Here is a 22751-nt window from a genome sequence, read left to right as displayed (position 1 = left end):
CTTCACACTCGAGCTTGCTAGCCCAGGAGGAGAAGAGGTTGAAATTCCAGAGTTGCCAGTGTTCTAACAAACAGGCAAACTCCAAGTCCAAACCTGTGCAACTCACTAACTGCTCCTGTAATCATTCTGCATAGGTCAAGTGCTGTTGTACCATATTTGAGTGTACAGCAAATACATGAATATACACTTGTCCTCTCGGAAAAGAGGGGTTATGAAATGTCACAGACATATACAGAGAGCAAAATAACCACACAATATTTTTTGCATATGCCCAGAAATACAGACAAACACCTTCTATTTACTACATAAACATTTCAGCTTCTGATCGCTGGGGTTGGGAATGTCAACTCTGAGCTAGCTGAAACAGAAGCAGCAGCAAATCTGCCTCCTTCATGAGGACATCCATGGAGGCGGAAGACTGGCAGGTTTGACACTCATAGCATTGGCAGAAAAAACTGACAGCAAGGGTGGGGGGGCGAAGAGAAAGGCTCCACCTACACGACAGTCCCAAAGGAAAACCACACTTGGGGGGGGGGGGAAGCTAGGCTGAATTTCCAAGTCAGAAAGGATTACAACACATTCAAAAACAGAGACTCAGTCCATTACCGCTGTTAAGTTCCAGCTGGAGACCACAGTCCATCAGCTTGAGACCTCAGTACTATCCAAAACACCAAGTAGAAAGATGCCAGTAGAACCCTGCTAGCTGAATTCCTCTCTTATCTCAGTCACTACAACTGCTAGCCCTGACTACCCACTTTACTCACTAGCAGGGCCTGTGAAGGACCAATTGTTGACGATAGCCACAGGAAATTCTTCTCACCGCGCATTTTTTTCGCGTAATTTCACAGGCCCTCTGTGCCTGTTGTCTGCACCACAGGCTTTTCAGTAAGTAAGTTGAGTTCTTGCTGCCTGTCCTGCAAGACTGCAATTATTTCCTCACCAATCTAATATTTCATGCCTTGGTATAGTAGCTATGTAGTATTGACTAAACATTCATGCTTCTGCACGTGCACCCAGAAACAGATATTCACAATTCTCTACCTTTGCACATATAAATTCTTTCCACCCTCTGTCCTCCCCAGAAGTTATTTGCAGTTGCCATTTAAGTAGGTCTCCCAGATGCATAACAGTAATAGAATTTGATTCTACAGTGATCTGTACCTGCAGGAGCAAAAAGGCCACTTAATAAATACACTAGTGATATGAATCCAAGTTCTCAATTAACAGCTGAGAAGTGGACACAATCTAATTGAGAGGCAATATCTACGCGAGGAAACAAAGTCAGGACAAACCAGATTCTCAAAACTTGCCTTGATTTTTTACGTGGCAGAAATAGCAGGACTCTGTATTAATTTTCATATCTTTATTCAACAATGGAGAGGTGGGAAAGGCAGAAGACTAAACACATAAGAAAGACATGGAGGTAAATTAAAACTATTTAGGAGCACAGCTTGAGAAGATAACAAAACAGCAGCCTTTTAAAGAAAAGCATTCATAGGCATCCATAATAAGAAACTGGTGTGAGGAAACTTATGTAAACTCAATATCAAAGAACAAAAAGCCATACCTGCAACTCATAAACCTATTCTAATGACACATGGAGATTTCAATTCAAATTATTCAAGACATTTATCTGTCAAAATAAACTGGAAGTAAAAAGTGAATAAAGAACTTCCAGAACCTCTCTTCCCTACCCACATCAATAACTAAGCCTCTATCAAAGCAACTTTTGTCTAGAGGTGCCACCATATGCTTGTGTTCAGTTATGCTTGGGGCACCACTTACAAGAGAGACCCACATAAAACAGTAGCAATATGTAATATTAAAAATTTAGTCCTTGGATGATGCTTTTGTCTCGGCAGCTACTACGATCTTCAGGAAGTTGATACAGCCTGAACAGACACAGCATAATAAGCTTTTCCAAACACTCTTTAACCCCAAAAGAAGAGCTGTATTTACAGGTTCATGACCCTTATGCCTCAGAGGGGAACTTGGCCAGGAAAGCTGCTTCTAGCAGAAATGTCAAAATAACTGAGAAGGGAAATAAGGATTAGCTGCCACCCTGTGGAATGTAAGCACACGTGCATCGATAAAGCCTTTTGTATCGTATTCTGGGGAGAAATGGAAGAAAAACAATGGGTCCTAACGAGAGCAAAAGAGCAAGATATCAAAGAGAGAATACACGGTTTTCTTTAATGGTCTTCACAAAAAAGAATGTAAAGGGATACCTAGATAAAGTCTGGCTAACAAAGCAAGCATAACACGAGATTAGGATGCCTTAGGGTTTCCTACATTTAAGTCATTATACTGCAGCAAGTGACCATACTTTTAATGACTCTACAAAAAACTAGTGAAAAAATTCAAACTCCCTTTCCCCCCCCAAAACCCCCAGTAACCCAGTCATTTAACATCACCGTGCTTCAGAGCATGGGTAAAAAGGTGACAGTGTCAGAAACAGGCTTTTCCAATGTGTGTGTTAATTCCAGACTGCTCACCGGTCCTCCAGTAAGACTTAGCAGTATCAGAGACAGGAGACTGGACTAGCTGAACCAATTCAGTTTGAGCTGGCTTTTGCTCTGTTTTCCCTTTTCTGAGGTAACAGCCTTTGAGCACCACAGTGGCTCCACTGATCAGTTACTATATTCCTGTGGCAAATACAGAATGGTCACAACAGCTGGCTTTTACAAAAATTAGCTTTTAAATGCAGTTTAGATTGTATTTAATTCAAGATATTCATTGCCCCAAATTAGCAAATGATAGCAGCAATGCTGTAATTTCCATTAAGTTGCTAGATTCCCCAGTAGGGCCTAGGAAAAAGAGAAAGCTTGGAAAACTCTGTGATTTGGCTTTGGCTAAACTTACATTCAGCACATTTCCTTATAAAACTGACATTGAGTGTTGCTAGTAGAGCGCCTTTACATTAGCTCTATGCTGGCAGAGATAGCCATTCACTAAATAAGAGGCTTAGTCATGGGAGTTATTCCTACCACCCTCTATTATGTATTAATTTCTTATAAATGTAACTCTTTAAATCATTATTAAGTGTTTCCTATAATGCAATAAATGTTCTTGGGGTCTCAACTATGTCAGGGCAATCCACAACTTATAGCTGAAACTTAGCACCTGCCTGAAAGCACTATGTTGTTTATTTAACTCTGATCATATGATGGAAAAATAGAACAGAAACATACAAATTTTTTCTATTTTTTAAATTTTTTTTTAAGAAGTCTGACAATAAAGAATCCCTAGCCCTATTCTAAATTCTATTTCTCTTTCCTACAGTGACCTCCTGGTATGTCCTGGACCTTTCTTCAGTCTGTAAGTCTCCATCTATGATGTTGCAGATAAAAGACCTCCTCTTTCTCAACGTCAGAAAGAATCTCAACTGTCTCATTATGTTCCTATTAGGATTTCCATATACGTTGAGATGCAAGGTTAGATGGTCTATACACATACCTCTTGCTGCTTCCTGCACAGCCTTCTGGTGTATCAGGCACTCCTCCCAGTTTTGTTATCAGCAAACTTGCTGAGGGTATACTCTCTGCCCCATCACCCAGATCATTAATGAAGATGTCAAACAGGACTAGACCCAGTATTGAGCCCTGGGGTATGCTGCTAGCTGCTGGCCTCCAGTCAGACCTCCTGGGACTGATCACCACTCTCTGGGCCTGGCCGTTCAGCCAGTTTTTTTATCCACCTCACTGTCTGCTCATCCAGCCCATACTTCACCAGCTTTTCTATAAAAATCTTATGTGAGACAATGTCAACATCCCTTGTACCCATATGATCTTGTATAGTTAAGAAATAAAAAAGTCAGTATTTTTTCCTGAAATGCTTGCACCATTAAAAAAGAACAAACCTGTCTATTCTTCAGAATGCTAACTCTCTGTTGCCATGGTCACAAATTACCATAGTAACCATTAGATACATCTGTATTTTTAGATTAAAGTTGCTTCTATTTTCACAGAATATAGATCCAATTGAAAGAAACTACTCATTCTTACCACGAAATACTACAAAATTCGGAGTGTAAATTAGGGCAACACTACTGAATACACAAACACACAGAAAACTAGTTAATTGCAAGAGGGGGAGGGAATAAATCACAAACATTGCCATTTACAGAGCCGCCTCCTGCAGCTAGAAAATGGTTTGAATGGACAACAAAAAGATCTGAGGACAGTTATTCTCTAACACTATTGTCTCAGCAAGCCTCACTGCAAAGTGGCTCAATTAGAAAGCCTGGCAAGCTTAAATAGCCTTTTTAGTCCGGGGTTAACTGCAGTATTACTTCATATTTTTCCATTAGAGCCCCAGTTTGTTCCCTTCCTCCGTCCCTCCTCCCCTTCCTAAACAGGACCTTCACTCTCATACATAGGAAATATTGACGTTCAACCTGTCATAATTCAACTGTTATCAGCAAGTCTCTGCTCTCTCATTTTCAGTGATAGTACGTTATACTTATACCCTCTGGTGGACAAAAAGCAATTCACAACCCTCCCTGTGCCTTACTGCCTTTAGATCAGCACTGTGCTAACAGGAACTTTGTCATGAAAATGCTGAATCAAAACCAAGCATCGCTACATAGTCTCTAATTTCTGCACTTCAAGGAAGGTCCTTCAGTCATCCTTACCTGGCTAGATCTGTCTCAGCTTCTCCATTTTCTTACTCGGCTTTCATTCAACCAACACTGTCTCATATATAGCTCAGCATGCCTGAATTTAGACATGAATGCATGGTCACATGTCAAAATAAAAATTTCATTTATCTCAACGTGACATTCACAACATTTGAGAAATAATCTAACAGAAGAGTCAAAAGTGAGGAGTCCATCAACTCAGTGCTTTCACAAAAAGGCAGCAGCATGAATACAAAAGGTTTGTATTCAACACTAGGTTTGATGATCAGGATAATCTACCTCCTGATTTTATAGTCACCAAAAATTTTCAACTTGCTTTCTTCTTCATAAGTTGCTAAGCAGTACTTATGATAAAAAAATTAGTTCCCTTATAAGTAAAAATTTTAGATGCTTGCGACCCAGCCTGACTCTCCTCCCTGACCTGACTGAAACAAAGAACATGACTGAATTCCCCATCTTTGGTAAGTCAGTATAGCAATGCATTTCTACTGCTGCCACAAATCTTTTAGATAGTCTCAGACAGTTATATATTACAGAAGACTTGAACTCTTCCCCCTTTAGAGTTCACTCACTTTTGCAGCCTTCCCACAAACGTTACTTCTAACGTTATTTGGCTAAATGCAGACAGAATGCTCTTGTCCAAAGGGTCTGCAGTAAGCATATTTCAGCCAGAAGCCACTGCAAGAAAGGGGAAATACATCAAACTATGCTACTGGCAACAGATGCTCAGATTCCACCTGGGAATCCAGCCTTAGGCCTTGTTGTACAAGTCACTGTATGATTCTAGGTCATAGGATTAAATAATGGAAAAAGGCTAAATTTCAGCTCTAAAAGACAGTATTTTTCATATCTCCAGAGTCAGCAAAATGGAAGTAGTCCCTTGCTTAATAAGATAAAACATAAGAAACATAACCAGGTCATGAAGACACAGGAGCTAAGAAACAGAGCAAGGAAGCAACGCTTTGCTTGCAAGGTGTTTACAGGAAGGTTTTAGGCAAAGAAGCAGCAAAGACCTAAACTCACCTGCAAAACTGCAGAAAAAAACCGGCCAATTTGCCACTGTTTCTTTTCACTTCATATTATTTTGATTCCAGTTCTCATCAGAAATAGAGCACTGGCAATTCTGACATTGAATTTTGGGATTCTACAGATAGCTGTTCATATGAGCAGAGCAAAGTCCAGCATTTGGTTCATCCCACCATGTAGGCTTTGTGGGGGGGTGGTAATTTCCCAGATGAACGTATCCTCTGGAGCTCCCTGATGGTGCTTGCCCAGCATAACACATCTACTAGAAAGTGATGCAAGATACTTGATATTTTTCTGGTCCTCCCTGCAGATCAGCTACCTGCTGAGGTAAAATTCAAACTTGATTGTTCTGAAGCGACGAAAGGTTCAAGAATCTCAATGCATGTAGCTCAAGCTCAGCTTAGGAAGGTAAGACACAGAGGGAGAGGTGCTGTAAGAGAGAAATCAAGCTCTAATCTGCTTAGAGTTTAAGTATTGCTTGAGGATCAGAAAGCCGGCGGTATTTCTTGGACAACTCTGTACTGTACACAGCCCATTTTCCACTCTACTTCTATCTCACAAGACGGGTTCTTAGCTGCTATGCAGGTTTATTGTCTTCATTTACTGTTCAAACCAATTGTTCTCACAAGTTACTCTGCACACCTCTCTAGGCTTCTTAACAATACCTTTAAGTAACATAGGACTGAGTTATGTTTATAGTGTCTTGTAATAGTGCCAAATTCCAGATGAAAGGTGACCAGGAATCCTTCCTCCTCAGTAACGCTAAAGTACATCCCCATACAGCATATGCATTTCTGCACATACCAGCTCTTAAACATTAAATTCAGTAGCCTCCAGCCCACAAATAGCACACAGGAACTCCTGGGCAACTGGCTCCAGGTGGCCCTGCTTGAGCAGGGAAGTTGAACCAGATGACCTCCAAAGGTCCCTTCCAACTCCAATGACTCTGATTCTATGAGCTCATATAGCTTCGGAATACTTTGCTGGTTTTCCATGTTGTCTGACTTTATAGGGCAACTCAGAAAGCAGCACCACAAGATGCTTCAGCCAGTCGGCACATTACAAATTCTTAGTGGGTAAGAAAAGCTATAGTACTGACCAGTTACATAGAAAGATGTGATTCAGCATCTCCCCAGCAAGTAGCAGAGTAATGTGATAAATACATTGTCCCCGTCAGAAAGAAAGGTATTTTTTTTTCCCCCTAGATTTCTCTCTCAGGCAGTAAGCCACACTTTCCAGCATTATATGCAAATTTGGAAGACACGATAGGAGAACTCAGCTCAATTCAACAGCTGCTCTCAAGCATATAATGACACTTCACAGTTAACATGCAAGCCTCCTTGATACAATACTACGTGCAGATCAGAGAACCAGCAGAGTATTCCATAGTTATCCCACTTTCCTCCTAAGGCACTATATTTCCTGCTGATTAAGATGGTAAAGAATAAATAACAATTTCTGGAAAGTTTGGGTTCTCTAGAAATCTTGCTTTTCAAGGCAGAAGTGACTTGGTCTTATACTGTGAGAGAGTCATACTTCCAAGGAGGATGTATAAAAGAGAAAGCCCAGCACTGCAAACAGACAATAAATAGAACTCAATTCACTAAAATGGGGGAATGTGTAGCTTCCCTAGAACAAGATTTTCAATTTTAAGAACACCAGCATCCCTGTCTCTAATACACCCTCTACCTACCAAGGAAGTTAATCTAGTCTAAAAGAAATCAGTCCCCCATACTCAGAAATGTAAGGCTGGAGAACCAGAAACTCAATTAAGAACAGTAAGAAATTAAGATGTTTAGTTGAAGTCTAAGGTTTAAAACCTGATAGTAGTCTCCCCTACATTTTCCTATTTCTTACCCACCATGGAGGATACTGCCAAGCAAGAAAACATTTTTCCCTTTTATGCAGCAAATCATGAAGTTTTTCAGAAGGGAAACCACATTTCACTATTTTCTTTTCCAACAGCAGAACACTGACTCATAGCATTATAAAGTGTGGAGGTACAGTATTTCTTTCCAAAAGGCAGTCATGGCTTCACTTTGTATCTCATTTAGGATAACTTTTAGGCACACAAAGTTTGACACACACGTACCACCCAACTTCAAGTATCATTTTTTCTTACTGCTCTTCCCTCTGTGCCTAGGCATATTAGGAAAGGGGCATAAATGCTTACTGAACACAATGGGTTCTAGTGCTAGGTGAAGATTTAAGCATTTGCTTAATTGCACAATGAAGCCCAGGGATGATACTGAAGAGAAACTACATTCCAGAATTTCCTGGTGAAAACACTGAACAACAGCTGATAAAAGCATTTTATCAAAACAGCACATTCAGCGTTCTCATTAACAAGAGAATTTCTATGCAAGACCATGCCATCCAATGCAGAACTATATCTAGAAACTCACTAAGAGGTCACGTGGGTGGTGGCAGATCTGCAGAGGTTTTTGATCAAGCAGAGCACAACCTAGCAGTCACATTTGTACTGGAAGAAGAAAATAATGTCCATGCTAAGACATTGTTCTTGCTCTGGGTAAGTTCTGCTGCTTGACATCATCAGCTTCACATCACGCACTAGATAATAGTCCCCGACTCTACTCCAGACTCTCTGCTACAATCAGAAGTCATTTCACTCCTCTGTACAACAAAACTCAGAGTAAGACTGACCCGTACTTACCCACAGGCTAATGACATCAAGCATCAATGCTAAGTAAAAGATACGTAGCACAGGACCTAGCTCAGGAAGACAAAGGTAAATCCGAATGCCAAAACTGAGTCTTCAGAAATTCTTCCTGTGCTTCAAAGCAGGAAGAGTTACTACAAATGACCTGATTCTAGAAAACATTCTGGAAACACTGTATGAAAACCGAGTAATCCAAGACTACCAACGCATGCACAAGGAAAGGGCATGATGATCAGCATTAAGGGGAGACTAACCAATCCTTGGCTTCCAAATCAAGTCCCTCACAATGATTTACATAAATAATTTGCTATGGAAATTTTTAGTTAAAAAAAAGTCAAGAAATGTGGTCATAGAGATACTCGGTATATAGAGAATAATGGTTCTATCTTGTTCAATACAGTAAAAACTAGGACAGCAATTCCTCACAACTGATCTTCCACATAATCAGTAAAGATTTTTATCCCTCATATGGAGAGAGGAATTTCCTTTGGAAACAGAAAGAATTCCTGCTTCAGGACATGCCTTTGCATGTACTAGTGAGACACGTATACAGTGTTTGCTAACAAACTAAAAAGAACAAAATACTTGGGTTTTTTTGTGAAACTCAAAGACAAATCAAGGATTTTCTACTGGCTTCTGGATAAGGCCTTGTGGATAATTTAGGACAAGTATTTCGGACAAGACACAAGTTTCTGACATTGTCTGTCAAGACTTCAGGTTTTTAAAAGCTACAAATAAAAGTAAAACCAACTTAACTGGTTTCCTAAAATAACTAGTCAGTTCATAACAACTTGCCACCAACACAATGGGAAAGAAGAAAAATTCAGTCCTAAACTTCAACTTTACAAACATTTGAAGGGCTAATCTTTAGGACAGAAATACTTGTGGAATGTTACTTGCAGAAGTGCTTCTATACATTGTCAACAGCAAAATACTGGGCTCCGTGAAGAATCCACCCGCAATTTCAGAAATGTGACAGCAAAAGACGTGGGCAAACATAAATGCCTGCACCTCGAGCTAAGAATGGTCTTCAGTAGGGAAGGGGGAGCCAGGTTCCTTTGATAACTAGTTTCAGTAAAGATTAAGACCATCAAGCATTCATCCAGACAAACATGTCTATAATGGTGCTCCCCCCATTATAGGTCTCAACAACGGGAACCCTACTCATCTCCAATTCCCATTGACTCTGTTGGCGTGTGTACAGGGGATCTCCCCCTAACAATGTTCAACAGATTAGAATCCAGTATGGCTTGGCATGATGCAAGTTTTCTCTGCAGCACTACAATTCCACTCCCACAATACATATTCTACATTCAACGTAGTTCTGTCCCAAATGTGTTACATATTGCTCAAGTCTCAGGACACTGATAAACATGGCACATGGTCAGACAGAAAATTTGTGCAAGGGCTGCAGTAGGATAAAGCAAGAGGACTGATTAATCACAGTATTGTGCCCTACTCCCTGCTTTTTATCCCCCACAAATGGAATCCTGGAATTAGCAAAATTCATACTTCAGCTATTTATCAGTTCTCATGCCCTGAGGACTGGATCTCCTAAAGCTGAGAGATAAGGGCTTCTGAAATTCTCAAGTATGCCCACAGACTGTTGAGCGAGATTTTCCCCAGTCATCTGCTAGAATGAAAGAATTTGTCCATAATAACAAGCACCAGGATGACATAGAATTCAACCACTAAATAGCAAACCAACAGCCTCCCTGCCAAGCTTTCCCACTGCATGGGACTCGCCTCACTCTGATACTCTCATAGGAATCAAAGTGAACAACAGAACCCAAAACAAAATTCGAGCAGCTTCAAAAAGAGGCAAAATCTTACGGATGCTCAACTTTCCTTCTCAATAGTTAACTTTTACAGATACCTGTGTCTACTCCATCACATGTGCATATAACAGCACATTTTCTTCATTACTCAGTTTTTCAATTATCTCCCTTCACCTTGCAGAAAAAAATAAAATAAAAACCCAATCTCTTCATCTTCCAGTACTAGTAATGGGACTCTAGCATACTCCTCCTCCCATAAGCTAGTCTTCTATGTTCAAAAGCACTCAGCATACATAATTTCAGTCACGTTCTCAAAGGGAACAGACATGACAGGTATGGTCCATTCTTAAGGAAGATGAATCATGGTGGGCACTTCTTAACAACACACAGCTGCAGAAGAATACCCAGAGCAAGATAAGACATTTTAGGGAGCCACCCACCCCTGTGGAACGCCAGTGTCTAATATTTTTCCAGCTTCTGTGCAATGGATGTCTCTAACCCTAGTCAGTTCTTCCAGCAAAGATTCTCCCCAACTAGGGTTATACAGTGGGAATTCCAAAGCAACAGGCTATGTACAGACAAATCAGCATTCCCTCCAACAGAGAAATGAAAGGGAGAAAATTCCTGAGGATGTGTATCCTCTACTCCATTTTCTGAATCCCAGCCTCCCCCTTGCCTTGGAATGAGCTCTACAAAGCAGTATCTGTTATGTACATGAATCTCAACTCCCTTCCTTTGGGGAGTTTCCCCTCAAAAGGGACAGGTAAATCCCAGGACAGAGACAGGTGCTGGGGAGGGGGAGGTCTCCTTAGGATGACTCGCCAGAAGCAAGAGAGCCTGCAGCTTTCTTCTTAGGGCGGGCTTTCACACTTCTTACTGGAAGCTGAGAAAGAAAGAGAGGAATCTTAGGTTAGTTTACTTTAACACCTAAATGTCTAACAGAAAGATACAAAAATGTAGAGTGAAAATAGGACAAAACAACTACAACACGATGACCCTATTCATGTCACCGTTGTTTCAAAAAGGCTATTTAACCATTCCATTTGTTTTTGGTTAGTAAACAAATCACTCTGAGCATATCCATCAAATAGTAACCAGGAGAAGACATTCTAAAACAGGACAAGTGTGATAATAAAATCGAAGTCAGCTGTCTCGACAAAAGATTAGACATAGCGGTATTTCAAAGTGGTAACATTCACATAAGACTTCACTGCTAGAACTTTTCTGCTTCTTGACTGCCATCCCAAATGCTGTTCTCTGAAAGATGTAGAAACATCTTGAACTAGTTTGCACACTTTACTCCAGTGTCCTTCCTTCTAGATATTGGCAAGAAGAGTACATTTATGATCTATGACACATTCAGGCCTTCTGGGCAATCTCGGGGATCTCAGTCAAAGACCTCCTACAATTTCTACATCTGAACCAAAGATCCAAACAGACTGAGCATAAAAAACAATGTGCCTGCAAAGGGCTTTATCAGAATTTCTGTATTTACAATAAACAGTATAGAAGAGTCATTACTGTCTTTTCACAGGTTCACTTTAAAAATTCTTCACTAGGAAGCTTAGAATCAAATTTTGTTCCTCTTGTTTCCCTGTTCCTGTCTAATATGCTAGAGAAGAAAGCAGAGGTGTCAACTCAGAAGTAAGCCCTGGGAATTTAAAAAAGATCCAGGCTGATTTAAAATGCATCTTTAGACATACATGTCCATCCTTGGAGATATTCAAAAGCGTTCTGGATATGGGCCTGGGAAACCGGCTCTAGATGGCCTTGCTTGAGCAGTGGGGTTGGACCAGATGCTCTCCAGAGGTCCCCTCCAACCTCAACTATTCTGTGATTCTGTTACAAAGAGTACTTAGTCACATGCAAAGGTGTCCTGCACACTGTAAAATCAGGTTAACAGTAGGACTTAAAATTAAGCAATTACTTTCCACCAAATTATTTAATATTTAGCCTGAAAAGCTCGACAATGCGAGCCACTCGTATAGCACTCTATCTTAAATAAAAATCAAAAATAAAATTAGGAGTCTGAGTTGAATCAAGCAAATAGGACCTCAACTTCACAAAAAGAGAGAAGCATTTTATCACATATAAATCAAGCCACAAGAAACATTCAAGTAAAAGTCAAAACCTGGAAAGTGGCACCTCAAAGCGCATATTCTACAAAACACATCAATGGCTGAAAAAAAAATTGTTAAGCTAAAATGGCTCTTGGACACAACTGCATTTATTTTCATGTATGGTTTGTTTTAATAATAAGAATACAGGCAACTCATGTCCCATCTGAATGGCTGTAAATATCCTAGATCATCACACGGACATATGGAGGGGACAGCTCAACAATGACTAGTTACCCAGACTTTAGGACAAAACCCTGGGGTGGGGGAGTGCAGGGGGGATGGGGAGTAGTGCGTGTGTAATTATGTTTTCGTCATATCTAATATGCAGAAGTCCAGGAAAGCCTACAAGGGTACAGAACCGTTGCATTTTAGATGAGGAGAAAGTGGCTGTCCTAGGGATAAACGTCACAGTAGTATTACATATTCAGACTGTAACAGACAGGAGAAAGGATACAGTCAACAAAACACATTAAAAATATCTAATGCTCCACCCTTCAACAGAAAACCGGAATGAAAGCAAAGCTGGGTCCTGGCTTATGACAAAGGCTCACAGGCATGATAAAAATACAAAAGCTAGAGACTAGTATAGCAAGTAGACAGCAAGTCCTCTGATGTAGGACTCAACTAGCAAAGACTTAGTCCAACAACATTTATACAAACAGCTTTTAAATGCACCAAGACTATGAAGGCAGAGCCTTCCAACAAAGCTTACAAATCAATGTGCTGGAAATAATTTACACGCCAGCTCACCTCAGCTTTCATCATCTTCTTAGGAGTTTTGAGACTTTGGGTACGTTTAGGAAGTTTGTCTCCTGCATCTTCATCTGATGGGTCTGTTCTAGTCTCCGACGGGGTTCCGTTAGACCTCTGTGCCACACTGCTCTCCTCTCCTGAGGAGTAACAGGAAGCTAAGGAGTAAGAGAAAAAGTTTTAGCAAATACTTTTGAAAAATCACATGAAGTCTAAAATGGCCCATCCTGAAGGACCACAGGAAAGGGAGATGTCAACAATCCTTCAGAAGGATAATCCAAAAAGTACAGAGATGTATTAGTAGATGGGAAGGGACTAGGGAAGACAACACAACTTCTCCCAGATGATTTGAAATCTTGTAGTCCTTCTGAGACCCAATGCATGAAAAGTCCAGGGAACCCCTCCTCCCTCACACAATGGCCCAGCGGCAGTGTTCTATACCCGAGTCCTCGATGGTTTCAAGAAGACTTCCACCAGAGGGGTGCAGCTGTGGCTCCTGGCTTCGCATATGCACGGTATCTTCATCCCGGATCAGAGTGAGATCCTGCATGCTGAAACTTCGCAGCTTCTCAGACAAAACTCCCTGGCCCTAAGAGGACATAAAAATTAGGGTCAAGAGCACTTAGCCTTCACTAAGATCATCTCACATGGGATCATTCAGAAGAAGAGGAAAGGTGCCCTATTCCCCACTAGGGTACTCTGAAAAAAAACCAGAGAAGGGAAAAAGAGAAGTATGCTCCCAAGACCAACAGGGAAGAGGTTAAAGCAAAACCCATTCCACTCTCCCTCCACTTTTCATAAGACAAAGGATGGGATTAACTGCAAGGCAAACTGGAGGAAAGGAAAAGTAGACTGGTGCCAACAAGTACCAGCATCCCTAACAGACCCACAGCACTAATTGCTGGCACACAAAACTAAACTGCTAGGGAATTCCTGAATGTTACAGAAGGTGTTGCATTACCTTTGCAGCTGCAGTAACTGCTGCATTGGCAGCAAGGTTTAACCCTCTCTTGCCAACTCGCATCATGGTTTCATAGCTCTTGTCACGAGCCTGAGTAATGTATTCATCAATTTCCTAGGAAGGCAATGTGGAACATGACATTTAGCTCCTCATTACAAACATGATCAAAGTCTCCCCACCATCACCCTTAAAACCCCAAAGCTCATCTGGACGCTTTTTTTTCAGGCTACCAGCGTCAGCTGTCATTGATCATGTAACTGCAGTTTCTCTGCTACTTACAGAAAGCTTGCAAATGCAACCTTTACTTGAAGTATGCTATTACAAGTTGTAACAACTGAAACAAAGCTGTTGCTTATACTGACAATGTGAAAAAACAGCATAGCTACAGAACATGCTGCTCCTATCGTGATTCAAAGAGCTTAACTACTGACAGTGACTATAAGGGCTCATGACACTGGTTAGCCAAACATGCTTTCTAAGCATTAGGCAAACTACTGGCTACATTACAATCTTCTGTAAGCTGCCATCGTTGTCAGAGACAGAATCATTCTACATCCACTAATGTCAGCACAAGCATGATTCACACATTTCAGTTTTTATTGTGGCATAACTGAATCAGAAGTCAGTCAGCTCCCAGATAGATCAGTATCTTCTAACAACAAGTGAGTACCTTCTCCTTATTGGAGAGCGTTGGGTGCACAAACTTCCTGTAGAGGACACTGGAGCCCTTGGTGTAAGGGGAGAGCAGCCAAATCACAAATGCGATTTTCAGCTCGAAATAAAAGGGAAACCTGAGAGAAAGAGGGAAGAAAAAAAAAAAAGAGAGAGAGAGAAAGATGGAGAACTGGAATCAAGATCAGCACAGAGACAGATGGAGATAACTGGTAAGAGAGCAGCATAGGCAGAAGGAGCAAAGGCAAGATAAAGGCTCAGAAACAAAAGAATCGATATATCAGGTCAGAATAGCAGAACCCTCTTTGGAATCCTAGGACATACCTTCTTCGAGTCTCATTTAGTCTTTCATCCATAGCCGTGAAAACTCCATAAACAGGGCATCTCTCAGCCCTGCAAACACACCAAATTACAATCTGATAGCTACTCTCATAACTCTGAAGTTTGTTTAGAGAGTATCCACTGGATGTTAATATTGTATTAGTTTCCCTCTCATTTTCCAAAGTTTTCAACTACATATCTGAATAGATCTCAAGTTCCTGCTAAGGCTGATGGCTCAGTTTCTGAAACTTCCAGTAGGTACTCCTCAGATAAGACACAAAAGGAGGATCAGTGTAAATGAAAAAGAGCAGGCAGCATGTAAGTCTTTCACCTCTAACCCTTACCCAGTAAAGTCTCTGGGAAGATACAGTAGCAGAGATTGAAACAAGTGAATGCAAACTTCTACTGTCTCTATTAGTAGTAAGAGAGTTCTGTTTTCAGTGGTCCATTTCAAGTATGTGAACAAGCGAAAGCTCTTATACTTTTTAGATCTTTGTCTGCTTTTCAAAGTATCTGCAGGAAGAAGCAAAACTGCTGGGTACTTTTGTAAGGCATGTGTAGCCATTTCATGTTTCTTTAAAAGATGCAACTCTTGACTAGTATTCTTTCAGAGATGTATGCAAAGCTCAAACACTAAAGCAACGAGGAAACTGAAGATATACTGTTCCAAAGGTTCAGTTGAAGACACGTAACAATGATTTGTCCTTTTTGGAGGCCTCCATATTGCCAAGCACGACACACAGCACTGAAAGGATTAAGAACCTGCTTCCCTGACTCCACTCCACCCCACCCCCACTAGTGGAAGATAATTTAATCATGCAAAACACCACTCGGAGCACAGACATGCATCTGATCTGCTCCTCCATACAACAGGCTTGCAAAGCAAAACAGGTCCCTTCCTTCTACAGTTTTTTTTTAAGTGTCGTTTAGACCACCATTTCTCAAACTTGACCAGTTCATATCAACAGCTTCTCGAAAATATTTTGTTATGAATTAATGAAGATCCTCTTACAGATACTGCATATTTATCTTAACTGTTCGCAAGTATAGAAAATGAAACAGCTAAGACAACAGCTACTACCCGCAATATCTACAAACCTGCAGACTCTTCATAGGGATTGAAAACTCCTAAAGGAGAGACAGTTTATTCTTAGCATCCTAACACTACACCTTTAAAAAACAACCAACCAACAAAAAAACCCATGCCACCAAGGAACTCACCAAGAAAGAACAATGTCTGTGAGAGTTTCTGCAGTGGTGAAGAAGGCAAACACAATCCAATACATCATCCACTTCACCTGCAAAAGAGCAGTGACTCAATAAACATCCATCAGAACCCAGAAAAAAGCCAAACGTCTTCTCAGTAAAAATGACTCATCATCTCCACACATCAAGATGAATTCAAAAAGAAGGCATATATAATCAGTAATGGAGAGAGTCACATACCAAATGGTACATTATAGTTTGGGAAAACACGCAGGATTAATGTACTCTAAATAGATAAATGCATACAGATACACTGATGAACACACACCCTGTAGCAATATCATGATGCAACAGTGTTAAAGTCCCAAATAAGCTATCTAAAAAGAGTAAGCAGTTCACTTTGAGAAGTTATAGTCTTTCATATATCATAATTATTGTAATACATACATATATACACACATATGCAAAAGTTCAGTTTCAACTGTAGCCCTATATTTTCTTGATTTAAAGGTTTTTGGGGGGAAGAAAAAACCCCCACCAAACCAACAGATACAGTATTTTGCTTTAACTCACTAATAAGCATTCTTTGCCTTAATCATTACTCCCGGAAACTACATGAGCATTTCTCTTTTCTTTTTAAATAAAGGCCCAGTAAGAGACGTAAGAAAGCAAAGAACATGATGCATCAACCTTATCTTCTTGTTTAAGGCCTTGAGTATAGTTTACAAAGTGTACTTTGCACTATTATGGCACATCTGTATGCCTATCGTCTATCTCCCTACTTCCTCACAACTTTTTCTGGAGCAGTAGGTATTTCTTTCAAAGCAAACACAAAATAATTTCCCCCTAACCACACACACATTCACACTCTGCTGTTTTAGTAACAAGCCTCTCAACTAGAGGCCAATTATGCCTAAAGAAGAATCAGCTGAATTATAAAAACTGCTACCCAAAAATTTCCAATAGCAGAAGAGTCAATATCTTATAAGGGAAATTACCAGTTTTCTATGCTTTTAAGAAGTAAAAATAAATGTAAGTAGCAGATAAATAGAAAGAAGAGGTCACCTTTGCTAATAGCAACTTAACACTGTTAGTGTCATCAAGAATGGGAAAGAACTAAACTGAATCAAGGAAATTCCACATATTAAATCCGCACATTAATCCATGTATTAAAATTACATGAACAGTTTAGTGACAGTCTGTGTTACAGCAAATGAAGTTATAAAAGCATATATTTCCCCAAACTTGCATGCTTTGGAAAATTTGGTGATCTCTTCTTGAAAGACCCTCCAAAACTTTCTAAAAATCCCAATAAAATTATGCTGCCTCTAAGACAGTGGATGGTTTTGAAGATAGGGGTTAGTAGCCCAAATTATTTCCACTCTATTGTGCAATTTTTTCACAACAGAAATTAGCAAAGCTTGTATTTTATAGCTCTCTCCTACTTTTTTTTTTCTTCCCCTTGTATCACCAGTTTGGACAGGACCAGGAGTCATTCACTCGACTTGTAAAGCAACTCTATGAAATGAATGGTTAACTCTTCAATGCAGCGACATAAATCAGCTCTTGTACGAAAAAGTGTGTGAATAATGACAGACCAAAGGTGGGAAACAGGAATCCCAATGGGTGAGAGATTTCAGAGAAGCTACATACCAGTAAATCTTACTTCAGTATTAGGCAAAATGAAGGCAATAATAATAAAAGCAATTAGCAGATACACAGATATATATAACATAATGAGGAATATGTTTTTTGCAGAAAAAAATTAATCTCACAAACGTAGCAGAATTCTTAGGTTTCCTGTAAGCTCTTGCTATAGCCCTTCCCTTACAGGCAGGGTGTATGGAGTTTCAACAAAGTTTTCAACAAGCCTAAATAAACACTCAAAGAAACGAAACTGTCAAGGATAAAAAGGAAGGGACTTCTGAGGATTAACAATTGGTTAAGAGAGAGGAAACAAAGGATAAAAATAAATGGCCATTTTTCACAATGAGGAAAGTTACCAGTGGAATCCCACAGGAATCAGTGTTGAGATCTGTGCTGCTCATCTTCATGAAAGATCTGGAAAAGGTTGCGAATAATATGATGACAAAATGTGCAGAAGATACTTTTCTATTCAGGGGATTATATATGAGTTCATTAAAGAATTCAGAAAGGGATCTATACTGATTGATCTCCAGTTGACATTTTGTCGCTACATGTCATTAAACACAAAGTGATGAACTTACAGTATCTGCTTTTTCTTAGTGAAAACTAAGTGGTTACATAAATTAGCTCATGCCACTCGGGAGTGCTTGCTGTAGACAGCCTGATGAAACCATAAGCTCAGTGCTCATTAGAATTTTTCATTCTGCTAACAGAATGCTCAGGAGTATTAGAAAAGGAAGTGAGAAGAACAGAAAACATTGCTTTGTTACTGTTTAAATGAACTGTGTGTTCACATCTTTCATACTGGACATAGGTCTCTTGCCCTCTGTCTCTTCCTGCCACCCTTCACCCTACACTCCACAGCTAAAGACAAAAAGAAATACAGCTCTTAAATAAACTAGAAGGATCTAACTTCTAGCTCTAGAAGTCTCTGAAGTGCAGATGACCAGAAACTGGAAGAGCAGAAAGCAGAGGGGAAGAATCACTAATTTTTTTTCTTATGATGTTTGTAATCCACAGATTACAAACACCTTCAAAAACTGAGGGTCAAATCAGGTTGTATTTTTTTTTCAATTCATTCAAAAGGAGTCAGGTCTCTGCTGCTCAGGCTGATGACCACCAACTTCAGCTAACTGCACATATGTAGTCTCCCCAACTCACACCAAGAACCTAAGTAAATTCAGTAAATGCAAAAGCATAGTTGGAATGTAGATTTGACCAAAGCTGAAGATGACACATAAAAGGAACTAAATTACTTTTAAAACAGTCTGAGCTACCAGAAGCAGTTTGTCACAGCTGCTCAAGGACTTACCATAAGTTTATATCATGGTGGGGGAAAAGAGCAAGTTTGCACTGTACTCTGATGCCATGGATGGGCTGCTTGGGGTAGCTTGGTCTGTGTCAACTCAATCTTCAATACACCACACTCTCTAGCACAGATACACCAACAAGATCTTTCTCCCCCACCCATGCTGGTTCTTAAGCACTATGAGCAAGCAGTAGTACATAGACACAGCGGGCTTTGAAAACGTGCAGCACAGCATTCAAGTTTCCCACTGACTTTTCACAGGAAGAACAGTTTGAACAGATATTGGCCCCCTTTCCTGTGTTTAACAAAATTTTCCCTGCCTTTCCACTTACGCTGAGAAGGAATAAGCCCTCCAAAGATCAGTGAATTAGGCAGATGGCAGCCCAACACCTAAATGCTTATTTCTGATGTAGTCCTCTCAAGGAGAAATAATTTACAGATGAGTTTTAGCAGTTCAAATACGTTTTCTTGAACCAACTCCAGTATTTTCACTGAAAATAAACAAGAGAAAATTTTCTGCTGCAGCAATCTAGAACTACCTACTTCAAGAAAGCTGTATCAATGAAGCATTAAACAAAACCCAAAAATGAATGCTGTACTTTTCCACATCAGCCCTAGTGGGGCTTACAACCAGGTGATTTGTTGATACTATTGCGAAGACAACTTTATGATAGTCAAACACTGTATCTCATTTCTTTTTCACCATCAGATTAGGGAAGTCTTACAGCAATTTAGGTAACACCTACCAAAAGAAAATCAGATCAATACAACATTCAAATGCCCTGTTTCCTTGCAGAATGTATGTACCTCAGCAGCTAACCTACCCACAGAAAATAAGCAGGTTTTTACTGTAAAGAATGCCTGCAAATTCAAAGGCTCCATATTCACCGGGTCTTTTGAGCTCCAGAAGAAGCATGCTACAGGCTGTTTTAAAAAAGGAGTTTGTGGGTTTTTTTTTCCCCCTCAACTTCTCAACAAAACAATTTAAAACTCTGAAATCTGAGTCTGTCTTAAAGTTAACACAGATTCTGTAACTGAACAATCATTCCGTGACAGACACTCATGAGCCAGAATAAAATTCTGGGTAAAAAAAAAAATACACATTTCATGCAACAAATGAAGGTCACAGGCAACTGGAAGGAAAGAGGAGAGGAAGACCAGACAAGACAAGAGTAATACAATACTACTTCATACATAAGTTCAAAGATAACTATGAAGTCACAGGATCATGCAATTATTCAGATAGTTTCTTTCATGCTTTCTTTTCAGTTTCTAATGTTATTACTGATAAATGTCAAAGTTTAGTAAGCCTCATTGTATTTCTGACTACGTCTCTAATACTCACTCAAAACACTGTATCATTTATCAATGCCTCCTGAACATTCGCATTTTGACTTCTTTGCTGAGACCAGTATTTAAAAAAAACTAAAACACCTCAGCCAGATATTGTGGTCTGTAAAGTTGTCCACTATGAGTGAGACTCTCACCTCAGCTAGCACTTCCATCAAAAACCAGTGGGCTGAATTTTAAGCCAACATGTAGGAAAGGTCTAGGCAATTCTAGAGAACTGAGGCAGCATGAGACAAAAAAAGGACTATACCCTGCAATATTTATTGTTGACGTGTCATTTTGTAAGGAACAAACAGAGCCAGCTGGATGAAGAGTCTCAGACTGCACCACAAAGCAATATTGACAAATTATATCCTCTTCACTCGTATTACCTCTCTTTTCCATCAGGTTATTCCTTGCACTAGATAAACGGAAACTCATCCCCCCCGCAAGCCAAACAGCTCTCGTCTCCACTGAGCAACTTAGAACAGCCCTTCTGCAAGATGACCACCCGTCACATCACTAAAAAGCATTTTGTATTTTAAATACAGTAATTGAAGGGTGGCATAGACAGAGAAGGGGAAACGATTCCAGAACGGAAGGAGGATGAAGCCTTGACCAAACTGATTGCAAACAAGGTTGATAGGAAGCCACAAACCAAGCAAGATTACTCAGCTTTTTGGAAGAAAACAAAAATAGTACTGAAAAAGCAGTAAAAGGACACAGAGTGAGGATAAAGTTAGAGGAAAGAACTTGTCCTGCACTTTTAGATGCTTCCAGGCTGCAGCATCTCCCCCACTCCCCCTTCCTCACTCAGCATCTCCTGAGAAAAAACAGCCCACGTTTACGGCTTGAGACCTCCCACTTTAATCAGCGCCCTTCCTCGGCAACTTCTCCAGGGACCGTCGGGGCTGCTGCTGCTCAGCCGGCCGGGCCGACCCGACGCCCCCGCCGAGCCGGAGAGCCCTCGCCTCGGGGACGGCCTGGGGGCTTGCGAGGGACAGGGGCAGGGGCTGCGCCGGCGCGGCCAACCCGAACTCACATATTCCTTCACGTTTTTCGTCTTCACGGCCTTGTAGGAGGAGTACGCGGGGTAGAGGGTGCCAAAGATCAGCCTGCGAGAAGAACATACCCCTCAGCGCTTCGCGCCGTCCCGCACCGCCAGCTGCCTCAGCCCGCCGCCGCGGAGAGCGCCCCGGAGGCTCCCGGCGGGACGCCGGTCCCCCGCGACGGCCCCATAGGCGGGGCTCGGCCGCCCCCCACCCACGGCACCGCCCTTGGGCCGCGGCAGCCTGCGCGGGCCCGCCGGTCCGCGGCCACCGCCGCCTGCGCGACAGCACCCGCGACAGCCCACCCCCCACCCCCCCCGGGGCGCTGGGTCCCGCGGGACACAACCGGCGGCACCGCTGCAGCCCCGCTCCGGGCGGCGGCCGCCACTTCCCCCCGGGCGCCCCTGCCGGGGCCGGGGCCGGGCCCTGCGCGGCGGCTTGCGCATCCCTCCGCCCCGGCCGCCCCACACTCACACCACGAGGCGGGAGATGATCCAGGAGACCATGGCGGCGCCGGGCGGGCTCGGGCGGCGGCCGGGCAGTCGGCGGCGGCGGGAGGCGGCTCTTAAAGGGCAGGTTCCTGCAGCAAGCGCAGCCCCGCCCCAGGTGCTTGAAGGGGAGGAGCCGACGCGTCGGAGGGAGAGGGCCGCAGCGCGCCCCGAGCATCCCGCCCCGCGCCGCTGCGGAGCCCCCGGCCGTTTGCGCCGCCCGCCCCGCAGAGGGCAAGCGCCCGGCGGCGGCAGCGGGGCGGGTCCCGCCAGAGCCCGCAGCGAGGCGGGGCTCCCGCCAGAGCCCGAGGAGAGCGGTGCGCCCCGGGGAGGGGGCCCTGCCGCCCCTCCCCGCCCCGGGGAGAGGAGGGAGAGGCGACTTACTGGGGAGCAACATGCGCAATGCAAGAACGTGACAGAAGAGCAAGTGCTCGGTTGAGAGCACGGATAGCTCGGAAGACGGTGTGAGAGAGGGCGCGGAAGCAGCCATCTTCCGTGAAGTTGCCTCCTCGAGGGAGTTCGCGACAACAGCGGTTAAATGCTGCGAACAGACTCGTTAAGGTTAAAAGCGTTTCGAAGTCCCACGGCTCCCCGTTGCACCCCAAACCGGATGTAAAACAACACTAACTCGCTGATGCCGAGGTCGGGGTTATCAAGCCAAAGGGATGAAGGCTGGTGGTTGTAGTTTCCAGGATAATTCAGGGTTGCCCAGTGCTCTTGTTCTTCCAGAGTTCGGGGAGAGGCCGAGGACTGCTTAACTACACAGAGAAGGCTGA

At 42.1% G+C, this 22751-nt stretch overlaps 1 protein-coding gene across 4 annotated transcripts; it reads right to left on the bottom strand.

Moving 5' to 3' along the window:
- Positions 1-1348: 1348 nt before the first annotated feature.
- REEP2 (receptor accessory protein 2) lies at positions 1349-22537 on the bottom strand. 4 transcript variants are annotated; one of them, XM_069773057.1, is made up of 9 exons: positions 21962-22105; positions 21481-21553; positions 16169-16245; positions 14951-15019; positions 14625-14745; positions 13955-14068; positions 13435-13582; positions 12994-13151; positions 1349-11006 (listed from the first exon to the last, which is right to left on the bottom strand). In XM_069773057.1, the coding sequence occupies exons 1-9, from the start codon at positions 21991-21993 to the stop codon at positions 10932-10934; spliced, it is 867 nt and encodes a 288-aa protein (XP_069629158.1). In that variant the 5' UTR covers positions 21994-22105; the 3' UTR covers positions 1349-10931. The 4 variants fall into 4 exon arrangements, with proteins under 4 accessions (XP_069629158.1, XP_069629159.1, XP_069629155.1 ...); XM_069773058.1 differs by lacking the exon at positions 14951-15019; XM_069773054.1 differs by lacking the exons at positions 14625-14745; positions 14951-15019 and having other exon boundaries at positions 21962-22537.
- Positions 22538-22751: the final 214 nt, after the last annotated feature.

Source organism: Haliaeetus albicilla, chromosome 27 (assembly GCF_947461875.1).
Source record: "Haliaeetus albicilla chromosome 27, bHalAlb1.1, whole genome shotgun sequence".
NCBI lineage: Eukaryota > Metazoa > Chordata > Aves > Accipitriformes > Accipitridae > Haliaeetus > Haliaeetus albicilla.
Note: the sequence above shows the minus strand (reverse complement) of the source record. Positions and strands in the feature narration are given on the sequence as shown.